Source organism: Rhyacophila brunnea, unplaced genomic scaffold (genome assembly GCF_057557595.1).
Source record: "Rhyacophila brunnea isolate RB1 unplaced genomic scaffold, BYU_Rbru_1.0 scaffold_4, whole genome shotgun sequence".
NCBI classification, from domain to species: domain Eukaryota; kingdom Metazoa; phylum Arthropoda; class Insecta; order Trichoptera; family Rhyacophilidae; genus Rhyacophila; species Rhyacophila brunnea.
This window is the reverse complement of record NW_028233068.1, coordinates 45029489-45042562: the sequence shown is the minus strand read 5'-3', so window position 1 is coordinate 45042562 and position 13074 is coordinate 45029489. Positions and strand designations below refer to the sequence as shown.

General features: G+C 34.2%; 1 protein-coding gene across 1 annotated transcript in view; it reads left to right on the top strand.

Moving 5' to 3' along the window:
* Window positions 1–10882: 10882 nt before the first annotated feature.
* Dyrk3 (Dual-specificity tyrosine phosphorylation-regulated kinase 3) overlaps window positions 10883–13074 on the top strand; it is a 117891-nt gene continuing 115699 nt past the window's right edge. Inside the window, exon 1 of the mRNA XM_085953951.1 lies at window positions 10883–11784. Coding sequence (XP_085810077.1) covers window positions 11020–11784 — 765 coding nt within the window. The 5' untranslated portion in view covers window positions 10883–11019. The remainder of the gene's footprint in view (window positions 11785–13074) is intronic.

Below are 13074 nucleotides of genomic sequence, written 5' to 3'. Positions count from 1 at the left end.
AAAAATTAACCAATTCCATCTGCAATAATTTGTATTCTTAGTTCAATGAAAATAACTAAGTATGACTAACTAACGTAGTGTGCTCTATTTATGTCGAATCTCCCACAGCCTACCCACGTCCTTCGCCACTGATGTAAGCTAATATATAATAGTAATTTTGTTTCGGGAAAATGTCACTGAATAAATGAAAGCTTTCGCCGTTGTGGAGTAATCAATACTCAATATAATAATATAATAATGAATAAAACGTCAATACTGGACATATGAAAATGTAGATATTGAAAACCAAATTGTAGAAATGAATTTTAACAAAGATCGTTTTTACAACTATATATTTATTGTCATTATTTAACTCCATCGAGACAATGAAATAAATCGTATGAGTATTTACATCATTAGTAATAGGTACTTACCTACTATGTCGTACCTCTGTATAATAAACATGACATTGTTATTCATTTTACTAGACATACATAATATAGCACAAACCATACAACAGCGTTGCGTAAATTAATGAATGACAATACAAAATTTTGTAACGACTAAAAAAAATAACGCATCAAAATTAACTTCGTATTTCGGTATTTTTCGTAATCAAATTTTCGCTTTGAAAATTCTACCGACAACTGTAAATTCTCATTTCAAATTGCGTTTCATTGTAATCAAACTACGTAATATTATTATGATGTGCATTACCAATAAATAAGTAATAATTTAATTCAAGGAACGCTTAAACACACTCAAGGATTGAATTCTGATAGCGATAAAGATTATGCATTAGTCAGAAGTCAGATTAAATTATTAAAACACAAGAAAAATATAATAGTTGTCAGCGATCTAAATTAGATAAGGTACCTAAGTAGGTAGGTACGCAAAAAAAAATAAGAAAGCAACTTTCTTCTTTACGCCATGCCTACGAACATAATTAAAAAGTACCAAGAGCAAACTGCACAGTGGCGATTTTCGAATATTAAACTACTTTCCATTTTCAAATTTGACATTATAAACATACTGACAATGGTGCCATCTATTTGGCTATATATAATTAACAACTACTCGGACAGACCTCAAATATAATAGACAAAATTGATAGATAGATTGAGTGTAATAAAATAACTACTATGTTATTCATTCTGGTAAATTGAGAATTCTGGCAATGTCATATGCTTCATATTATAAGGTTAGGCATAACGTCCCTCGTCTAATTACATTATCAAAATTGAATACCCTTGAGGTTCGATTAGGGGAGAGGCTGCATCCCAAGAGGCATTGGTGGATTGGACATCGCATGCGACGAACTTGTTTCATATTGCAACCCGCGGTTTTAAAACTATCCCAAATGCCACACAAAATAAAATGATATTTTCTAAATAATGCTTCCAGTTAAATGTTTAATGAATGGAGTCATAATATCTTTTAGTACACTGGGTAAATAACGTAAAACGATGATTCTGCAACGTTTTTAGTGTGAAAATATTAGAATAAATATATATAAAACCCATAAAACTCACATATTAGAAGAAAAAAAACATAGGATAAAGTGGAAGATGGAACACAAAACCAATTCAGTGTTCCCTGAACCCGAACGTCATAATATTCACACATCGATTTTCTTGGATTTTTACAACGTTTTGACTCCTGATGATTAAATGGGTTTTAATACTATTAGCAAATATATTTTATTACAACGTTTTTATGACGTTTTTCTAAGCTCGTATTCTTATTTGTCCGGTGGTTGTGTGTCCGGTACAAATCTTGCAATCGATTTTTAGCTAACTTCCCGACTAGCTAGACATTTGAAACTTTTAGAAAATATTAGAACACGATGCCAATGCATTCTTGTAATACTTTTAGCCATCTTTAAGTAGAATTGAATTCATTTTCAGTTAATGCTGTTTTGTATGAAAAGTTATTTCGGAAGAAATCCGTAAAAAGTAAAACTATTATTGGTTGCTAAATGGGTCCTAGCAAATAAATTATTAATATTAATATATACATACGTTACTATGGAAATCAATGAGTGTCAAAATGACATTTCAGTATTATTTCTATCAAATACATTTTTTTTTGATCGTTTAAGCTAGTTAAGTCAAGTTTATATGATTCAACAGAAAATTTAAAAACGTTGTATATAAAAAGTTCTTTTTATCTTGTTATTATTTCTAATGTATTTACGTCTTTCTGTGTTAAAATATGTATTTTCAATAATACGAATAAATAAATCTTGTGTATAAAATATATTGCAATAATAGAATAGTTTTTTTGTGTGGAAGTGTGGTGGTTTGAGAAAAATAATATTTTGTACGTTAACGCATTTAAAGATGTTTGCTACAAACTATTGGTTATATTATTTTGCAGCTATTTTGATATACCAATGTTATCGTTATGTAAATGACATAATATGCAATTTTAAGAGGTAATAAATCTAAATATTCTAAAAATTTACAGTTAGGTATATTTCGCTACTATGTACGCAGTCTATCTTAAACAGGCATCCATAGCTATGTTTTCGTTATAATGTAGCTAATTGTTTTGGTTTCGGTACAAGTCGACCATGCAGTCGGTAACTTATAAAATAAAACCATACATTTGTATCAAATTCAAGTTTTGCCTGGTACGAGGGTGGGTCAATAAGTCCTTAGAAAAGCCGACAGGTGGCGCGACTAGTACTGTAAGCGGTTTGTTTTCATGCAGCGGCACTACCGATTCAGTATGCTGCGAAGTTTCAATCAGATTGGTCGGGTTGTTGTGTGTTTCTCGTACATTTAAAAAAAAAATTTGCTTGTGGAAAATGGATAAATGGAAAATGGAGAAAATTGAGTTTAGAGCTGTTATTAAACATTTTAATATAAAAGGGTTAACAGCAAAGGAAATAAAAAATGAGTTGGATTTAGTTCACGGCATATCTGCTCCTTCACTTGCAACTATTTATAACTGGTTAAATGAATTTAAACGTGGTCGTACATCAACAAAGGATGAACCACGCTCAGGACGTCCTGTAGAGGTGACTACACCAGAAATGATCAATAAAATCCACGATATGGTGTTAAGTGACCGAAGATTAAAGTTGAGTGAGATAATTGAGGTTACAGGGATCTCAAAAGGTAGCGTCATTTCTATTTTACATGACAAATTGGGCATGAAAAAAGTTTCTGCAAGATGGGTGCCGCGTTTGCTCACAGTCGACAATAAACGCAATAGGGTGGTGGCCTCTAAAGCCCTGTTGTCGCTCATGCAACGCAATCCGGATGAATTTTTTCGTCGCTTTGTGACTGTAGATGAAACATGGATACACCACTATACTCCCGAGACGAAAGAACAGTCAAAGCAGTGGATTGCGAAGGCAAACCATGTCCAAAGAAGGCGAAAACCGTGAAATCAGCTGGTAAGGTTATGGCTACTGTATTTTGGGATGCACGTGAAATTATTTTCGTTGACTATTTGGAAAAAGGAAAAACAATAACAGGGGATTATTATGCATCTTTATTGGACCAGCTAAAAAACAAAATTGAAGAAAAACGGCCTCATTTAAACAGGAAAAAAATCCTCTTTCATCAGGACAATGCCCGTGTTCACACAGGTTTACGATCAATGGCTAAAATTGAAGAATTGAAGTTGGAATTGGTCGACCACCCACCGTATTCGCCAGATTTAGCCCCCAGTGACTTTTTCCTTTTCCCAAACTTAAAAAAATGGCTAAGTGGACAACGTTTTTTTTCAAATGAAGAAGTCATCGATCGGACAAATGCTTATTTTGAGGACCTTCCGAAAACTTATTTTTCTGAGGGTTTAAAAAAAATTGAGAAACGTCTAACCAAGTGTATTGAGCTCCAAGGAGATTATGTTGAGAAATAAAAAAAATACAAAAATAAAAACTGTTTTAATGCTTTTTTCTAAGGAATTATTGACCCACCCTCGTAATATCTACACAATATTTGATGAGGTACTTATAAATTGTTTGTTTTTAAATGTGTGAAGTTTGCTAAAAATAAACCTGCGATGTCACCAAACTTGCAGCTGGATTTGTCATTAGTCTTAGTAGCCTCTTATTCGGCTTCACTTTCAAGTACTGACCTATTTAGGATCTGTCTTTTATAGAAAATTTTCTTTAAATGCCCCGGCTAGACGGCAGCGACTTGTCTCCGCGGTATAGTTTGTGCAAAAAATACGGAACACTTTTCGGTTTGCGCGAGCTACAGTTTTCCCATCCACACACACGGGCTTCCCGATACAAACTGGTTTGCGCAGGTAAGCTTGTCGTAAAGCATGAGCGTCTAGCCGGCTCTTAACATTTCTGTTTGTGACCATTTTAAAAATAAGAATTAACTACTAACTAAACTAAAAAGTAGGTATGGCGATACATCTAAAATAAGCAACTGAAAGTTTAGCTATAATTATCTAGTAAGTAAGTATATGTTATGTTATATTATATTAAAATTACTACTATTATAATCCTATTACGAATAGAATATTAGACAGTTTTTATTGCGGCATATAATTTACAAGTAGGATGTACCTACATGACATTCGTATACAGCACGTAAATCATTAATCATTTTATTGTAAGAAGTTACTTATTGGACACCTAAAACAAAAATTTCATGTTGTCGAAATGGTGAAGAGAAAGATCTTCGATATGCTTATTAATATTTGCTATGATAATAATATTAACTATTTCGGAAAGTAAGTAAGTACCTTGCTTGTTACCTTCAATAATTATAATGTTAGAACCAACTTCATACTAAGTCTTAAGGAAGTGCTTGAAAGTCTGTTTGAAAGGATCCCAAGTGACTAAGTACCTATACCTAACTCCCATTAGATAACGATAAGGATATCATGATATTACATAGATATAAGAGATTAAACATAATTCCATTAATAAATTATTACACTATTTAATATCGAATATATTATGTTATGACTAAGGTGTCGGTAAAATTCGTTTTCCACAAGTTTACCATTCGGTTGGTTATTAAACCTTAATTTTTATTATACCCGACATCTACGATGGCCGCGCGGCTTATAACGTCGTCCTAGATTCGAATCTTGGATCTGGCAAGTACACATATTGTTTTTAGTATGTACTCATGTACTCAGTATGGACATAATAGGTTGAGCAAGTGGCTAACATCCATTTCTCGTAAAAACAAAATCTGTAAATGCAAACCTCCACTCCGTGGAGGCCCATATGATCTTATCAGGATCGGACATGGTCAAAAATATCTCATTGAAAATTTACCGCAGCGATATCTACGGACGCTCAAGACTCTTAAGAGGCCACCCATAGACTAAAACCGCATGTGATTTTGAACCGTGTGCCATACTAAACTTATCATGTATATATTTTCAGCCGGGGTCGATCCACTGCTGGATGAAGGCCTACCCCAGCTCCCTCCACTCTTCTCGGTTCATTGCTTTTCTCTGCCACGTAATTCCACCAAACCTGACAAGTTCGTCAATCCAGCGGGTTTTGGGGCGCCTCTGTGGCCGCTTAGTGCCCCTCGGGTACCACTGAATGACTGTAATCGTCCAGCGGTTGTACGTTCGCCGTGCGATGTGTATAGATATGATAGTACCTATATAATATTATTATAAACGTATGACCGTATTCGTTAATACTCTATGCATAATATATTCCGATGAACATATTATTTTAAAATATATTTTAAGATAAGTATTTAGTATGGTACACGGTTCAAAACAACGTTATGCGGTTTTAGTCTATGGGTGGCCTTTTAGATAAGACGTGTTAATTTAATTTAATTTAATTAACTTTGCCAATGGTTTATGTAACAATGTAACTATATATTTTCTTAAATATTGAAAACGATCGTCTTTTCTTCATTGTTTCAATTCAATATTATTTTCCGCCGTTCATTTCTCCTCAATTTCTTTCGATAGCAATAACTCCAGTCCTCTTTGTGCCAGAGTTGCCCCTTTTTAGGGTCGAGGCCAAAGAGTTCATAATGTCATTTATTGTCTGTCTGTTGTGTTTGGATGTGTGTATATACTTATTTGTGTGCTATCGAAATGGACATTAGCATTTCACATAGTCAATAACACGCGACTTCTGAATGGGAAATGTGATACACATGTAGGTACTCAATATAGATTATTATTCTACGATTTATCGGAATATCAGATTTTTTGTCACTTCCTTTAATTATTTACCTTTTATGTGAGGAAAATACATTAGAATACACATCGTACAATAAAGAGCTTCATATACAATAGCATACCGAGCAGAAATTGTAAACCCGGACAGATATTTCAAGAATAAATAACCAATGGATTAACAAGAAGACGTTTTCACAATCCAGTAATAGTAGGGGTATAGCAAAGTGAGATATACACAGATAACAGTTTTGCTATAATATTAAAATAGCCATTTTATGTAGGTATATCAACATTTTAAAATAAGTGGTTGAGTGATGCAATATGATGTGATTCATGTGTAGACTTTGGGAAATGCTACTGTAGAGCAACACAGCTATGTGTAGGGGCCCCGCCAAAGATCCTGACATGGGGGCCTGCTTCAGGATGTGGGGGCCATGACCTAGTACAGGCATATCCAACCCGCGGTCCAAGGCCCAATTGAAGTTTTCAACTTTCTATATTTTGCATTTTTTTATTCATACAATATAAAAAAAATCTCGTAAATTTACATCTATATTATATTTTGTGAAATTAGAACTTTCTTGTTGCGCTGCGTGCTAGTACCTGTTTTTATGCTTATGCCAGCTCCGCACACTCCGTTCTTAACTGACGGTAAAGATTTTTTTTAAATATTCTAATGAAGTCACATTAATTAAAGAATTCGATACCAGATTCGCATTTATGCAAAAGTATGATGAAAAGTTCAAAATATTCCTAACTCCATTTAACGTGGAGGTGGAATCAGCGCAAATTAAAAACGCAGTTACAAATGGAGCTAATAGAACTGCAATCAAGAATAGAGTTAAAGTGCATGTTCAAAGGGAATCAAATATCAAACAACATACAAAAACAAGTGTCACATTAATTATATAATAAGGTAATACAATATTTTGACTAAGTTCTTTGTTTTTTTATATAATATGTGTGGCCCACCTAAGCTCAGTAATATTTTTTGGCCCACCAAACGATTTGGGTTGGGTACCCCTGACCTAGTACCTACTTTTTCGAAATTCTTAAATTAGTGTTAGGCATTCATGATTTGATGAAGATTTCGGTGGGTAAGTAATTCAATGTTGAAGTGTTATTGTGACTATGATCAGGGATAAACACAGTCGAGTAGCGAAAGTCAGTCCCCAAGACTGTGAAGCCAGATTTGGTTTACGGCTTAATAACGGTTAAGCCATAAAACGAAATAAATACAAAGCAAACCTGAATGGTCTCAGATATTATCAAAATTAAATGCGCGTTTAGTTTACGGGAAAAACTTTAATGCATAAATTATGATACAGACGGAACTATTGAAAAAAAACATATTCTTTCACATTTGTTGAAGTTTATCCCATATTTCTCCACACACGAGAATTTATAACTTCTTACAGTCACACCCAGAAGGTAATGTCACAAATTGACGTTGTATGTCAATTTAAGGGGGCATTTATATTATGAATGAATAAGTTTAGTTTAATTTTGTGGTTTCATAATAAATGGCATACGATTAAACAGTTATTAAAAAACAAGATAAATGAGTCAATGAATAAGATCTACAAAATCATAATATTCAAGCTGCAAGTATCATAATATAACGACATACCTATTTATGTACATAATAAAATACACAAGTACATTATCTTATAAAATGAGACAATGTATCTATGGACCGGCATCACGACGGCAAAACGTCAAACGTCAAATCATATACAATGATCGTAAAACGATGTATCGTTTATTAGATAACATAAAGTAAATCAATGACGAATAATACCCTATTTAGTGTACATAGGTACTATATTGACAGATATTTAACATTTCAAGGGGAGATGATATTGAGAAAGGATTAAAATGTTAGCGGTAACCTAGTGGCATGTCCACACAAAGAATATTATGACAAAACTCATTAACCAGGGGTTCGATATAAAATATTTTGATTTTAACTGATTTTCCCTTGAATTTATTCGCTTATTGGTGTTTTACTCTAATGAATCATGTCAACCCGTAAAACAATGAGACGGAACAGCAGCATTTTAACCTTTGGGGTCAATCCCATACAGGGCACAAGTAATATGACATTTATGTATCTGCCTGTCAAAAGTCCGAACATCGGTGAATTCACACAAGATTGAAACGTTTTTAAAACAAAACATTACACCGGAACCGAGCCAAGTCTAAAAATCCTTGAAACCGAATCACAAAGATACACTGCCAAGTACAAATATTACAAATACGATACAAATTAGTATTTAAAAAATATTATCAATTATTTCAATACTTACATACCGCAATGGCTTATTGGTGGATTTGGAACTAATTACAGATATCAGTTAAATACTGATTGTAGTATATAAACACTGATAACTACTAACACTCTCTTTTTGGAAAGCACAACGAACGAAGTTCAAAAATTACATGTAATAATCATTTTAGTATGACAGACGACAAATCACACCCGCCTGCCAAGTTCATGAATCGTGACAGAAGTGATTAGTTTGCGATACGACCGCCAGAGTACACATTTTCGAGCTATTATCACTGCAATGATATCGTAGAATATAAATTTAATAATACTATCTCGGTCGTTCTAATTTTATTAATTTCTAATAAAAACGCATAATATTAAACAAAATAACTACCTAATATATTGTGAAAAATAAACCTTATCTCGCAAGTCTGAATAGACGGCATCTAATTTTTATCAAAGCCAGTGATTTCAAAAAGGTTCACTTTGAAACCTTTTAATAATTACCAACAGAATACCAAAGGGTTTAATGTCCCTAATAAATTGAACGATAATTAGTGTAGGTTGGATATAATTATTTTTAACCCAATTATCGAGAATTTTACTTCTGAGACGAATTATTATATGAACAAGAATTGAAGGAAGAAATAAACAGAAATTTAGTACGTACCTAGTAAGCAATCAGCGTCGCCGCATGCTATATAGCAGTATATAGTATACCTATAGGCTAATGTGTCTTTCATATTTTATCAGTATTAAAGGAAGCATTTTATTTTTATATAGATATTAAGATATATATATATTTTTCCGACCATGTCCGATCCTAATACGATCATATGGGTCTCCACAGAGTAGAGGTTTGTATTAACAGATTTTGTTTTTACGAGAAATGGATGTCAGCCACTTGCTCAACCTATTAGGTCCATACCCTGACTCACACACAAATTGAAAAACAATACATGTACTAGCCAGACCCAGAATTCGAACCTGGGACCCACGGCGTTATAGTCCAACGCTTAAGCCGCGCGGCCACCGTGGGTGTATGCACGTATATATGTGTGTATGTATGTATGTATATATAGCTATAATTAACTAAAAGAGGTAAATAATGAATTCATATATAATTTTAGACTACAAATATTATGGGGTTGAATTTTTCTTTGTACCTATGTAAGTACCTAGCTACTTTACAGTGTTTTACGCGTCTCGCTTGTAATCTACACCCCCCCCCCCCTGAACTTTAGTAGGGGTTGTTTGCGATTGTATAAAATGCTTTTAAAGAGTTCTGTCAAACAAAAATGGTTGGAAATTACTAATCTGGATTCTACTTCATTTAGTTTTAGAATAATTACATATTATGTGGGTTTACATAATAATAAAAGATACATTGCGCCTGTGCTTCGATATTAACGTGGGTAATCATATTATTAATAATTTGTACCCATTTAAAATTTAAAAAAATTAAGTATTGACTGAATAATAAATACAAATACATACCTACTTAATAAATATTTTTTTAAATGTTAAATAATTATTGTTTTACTACATTTTTGTGTTTGTTCTTATCGCAGTTAACAATTAATTAATTTAAAAACTCCACATTCATTAAATTATTTCTAACTCATTGAATTTCTAACATATAACATATTAAAAATTATTTATATACCTAAACTAAGTCATTTTTAATAAATTTATACGTAGCTACCTACCTACATAATTCAATTGTTTATTTAATTAGTGAAAACATAGACATGGCAAATTTATAATTATACTTGGTAAATTATTCATTGTTTATGCTATTTTTGAAAAATAATTTGAAAAAGATTTATTATTTATATACCTACTATAGGCACCTCACAGTTTTACAAAACATAATCCTCTTTCAGTGGTGTTAGCTGAATTTAAATCACAATGATGTTATGATAGGCATTTTACCATAGACAAGCTATAATCTGAAGGTAAAAACGGAATCTGTTTGCAGATTTTCAACAAAGCAAACAAATGAAAACATTTTTACTGATATTTGTATGATAAACATCATAAATTATTGAATAAGATCGGTTTCAAAAAAATTGAAGAATTTAAAAAATATATTTTCCACTCAAGCAATGATATATTCGCGATTTAGGTTGATTTTCTTATTCAACAGCTGAGTAGTCAATGCTCCTGGCTCCTGGCGACCTGTCGCACTCTGGTGGGAGATATGCGAAGCGCTAAGCGCTGACAATCCACACTTCTCGCTCTCTCTCGTTTGTATCGCAAACTAAAATGGTTCAATGACTCTCGACCAGTTTCTATTTTCTCTGTGGTCGAATCCATCAGTTATTCTTTGTTTGCTTCTGCGAGACGTTCGGGCGGATGTGAAAAGGGCGATCGTCGCCTCGTTGCCAGGGTGAAATGTGTTAAAATATGTTCAGTGCTTGTGTGAAAATAGCCCTCGAACGTGCAGATTGACGTATGTCGGTCGTGTCTCGCGTTTATGTGTCCGAGCGAATGGACTCTGCCGTCAAAATCGAATGGAGATTTCGCTTAGAATGTCGCGCATCCCCGCGTCGAAAATTATGTGAGTGAGACGGTCCGTCTTTAAACGGACCGCTACCGTGTCGAGTGGTGCGGTTAACGTAGGAATAATGCCTCAATCGAAGCCTTGCGAGCCCCCCTATGCGAGGGAGCCGGCGCCTTTGCCCCCTCTGAAAGGGGCCCACAGTCCTCCGGCCGTCACGGGCGACGAGAGGACGGAGCCCCAGAGACTGGCGCCGCATTCCCCTAGGACTATTCTCGCGTTTTATAAACATAAACTGACTGAAGACGAGCAGAGAGAAATATGGCACTATCCAGAAATATATTTCTTCGGAGTGAACGCCAAAAAGCGACCTGGTTCTCTGGCTACGAGCGCGTCCACCTATTACGACGACGAGCACGGGTCGTACATTCATACGTTGCACGATCACATAGACTATAGGTATGAAGTACTGAAAGTAATAGGTAAAGGCAGCTTCGGCCAGGTCTTCAAAGCGTTCGACCATAAGACCCACGAGCACGTCGCCCTAAAGATGGTGAGGAACCAGAAGAGGTTCTATCGCCAGGCCAGGGAAGAGGTCAGGATCTTGGATCATCTGCGCAGAAAGGACAAAGATAACACGATGAACGTCATTCACATGTTGGACAGTTTCACATTTAGAGATCACATGTGCATCACGTTTGAACTCCTCTCGATCAATCTGTACGAGTTGATCAAGAAAAACAAGTTTCAGGGGTTCAGCCTGCAGTTGGTTAGGAAGTTTTCACACAGCTTGTTGCAGTGTCTGGACACCCTCTCCAAGTTGAACATTATTCATTGTGATATGAAGCCGGAGAACATTTTACTGAAACAACCTGGCAGATCTGGCATAAAGGTAAGAATGCAAATATCAACGGCGTCAGATCAGCCCATCACAATTATTCACTTTGAAAATATGAAAAAAAATCCATTAAATTTCACCCACTTAGCTCAATATAATATCTTTAAAAACATTGATTTTTTCATCACACTTTGTGGTAAATAAATACATAGTGATTCCGATTGTAGGTATTTACTTTGGCCTATTATTTATGTTATACACCCACGATGGCCGAGTGGCTTAAATGCCGGCCTATAGAGTCGAGGGTCCCAGGTTCGAATCCTGGGTCTGGCTAGTACACATATTGTTTTTCAATTTGTGTATGAGTCAGAGTATGGACCTAATAGGTTGAGCAAGTGGCTGACATCCATTTCTCGTAAAAACAAAAATCTGTCAATACAAACCTCCACTCTGTGGAGGCCCATATGATCCTATTAGGATCGGACATGGTCGAAAGAAATTATTTATGTTTACATTGATTTCAATGGTTGCAATTAACAATCTTAATTTAATTTTAATTGAGAGTTAATTAGAGGTTTTTAATAATTTGTGTGGTAGAATTCGTTGATAAAGTACCTAACTAGGTATATAATCAAAAAATATAATCAATTCGTTAATAAGTAGGGAATACCTACTATATATTATTTCAGACCATGTACCAGTGTACCATCTAAATACAATAAGTTATCTTGATTAGCCAACGTATTCCTTCAAATACTACGGGTTTTTAAATAAGTTACTTAGGTAGGTACTGTTATTTTATTTTACTACACATGTCTAGAGAATCTATATACTTTTTGTTATTATCCTTAATTACTGTATACGTAATTGACATATATTTTTGTTTCATTCTATTATTGAGTGTCCTACGTAGATTCGTAAATTACCAAAACTAATAAATCGTCTTGTTGGATAATATTATAATACCTAATTGAATATGAAACATTTCCATAAGCAAGTTACAACGAGCGAAACTTACTGTCAGTTGGATAGGTATATAATTATGTAAGTTGTGAAATAAATGATTGTTCATTGCATTTCATATTATTTCAAAACACGAAATAAACCGTTTCGCCGACTGTCTGACTGTCACTCGACGCATACAGCAACATCGCGTCGTCTTTTTCCACTTCGATCGCTAACTCAATGTTTCAGCCATTTTATAAAAAAAAATATTTTGCAATGATTTATAATAACATTGATGGAAGTTTTATAACAAGTTGATCTCTTCTAAACTGTGTTGTGTATCCCTATTGTGTTATGTTATGAACAATATACTGAATAGGTACCTATTGGTCAGACATT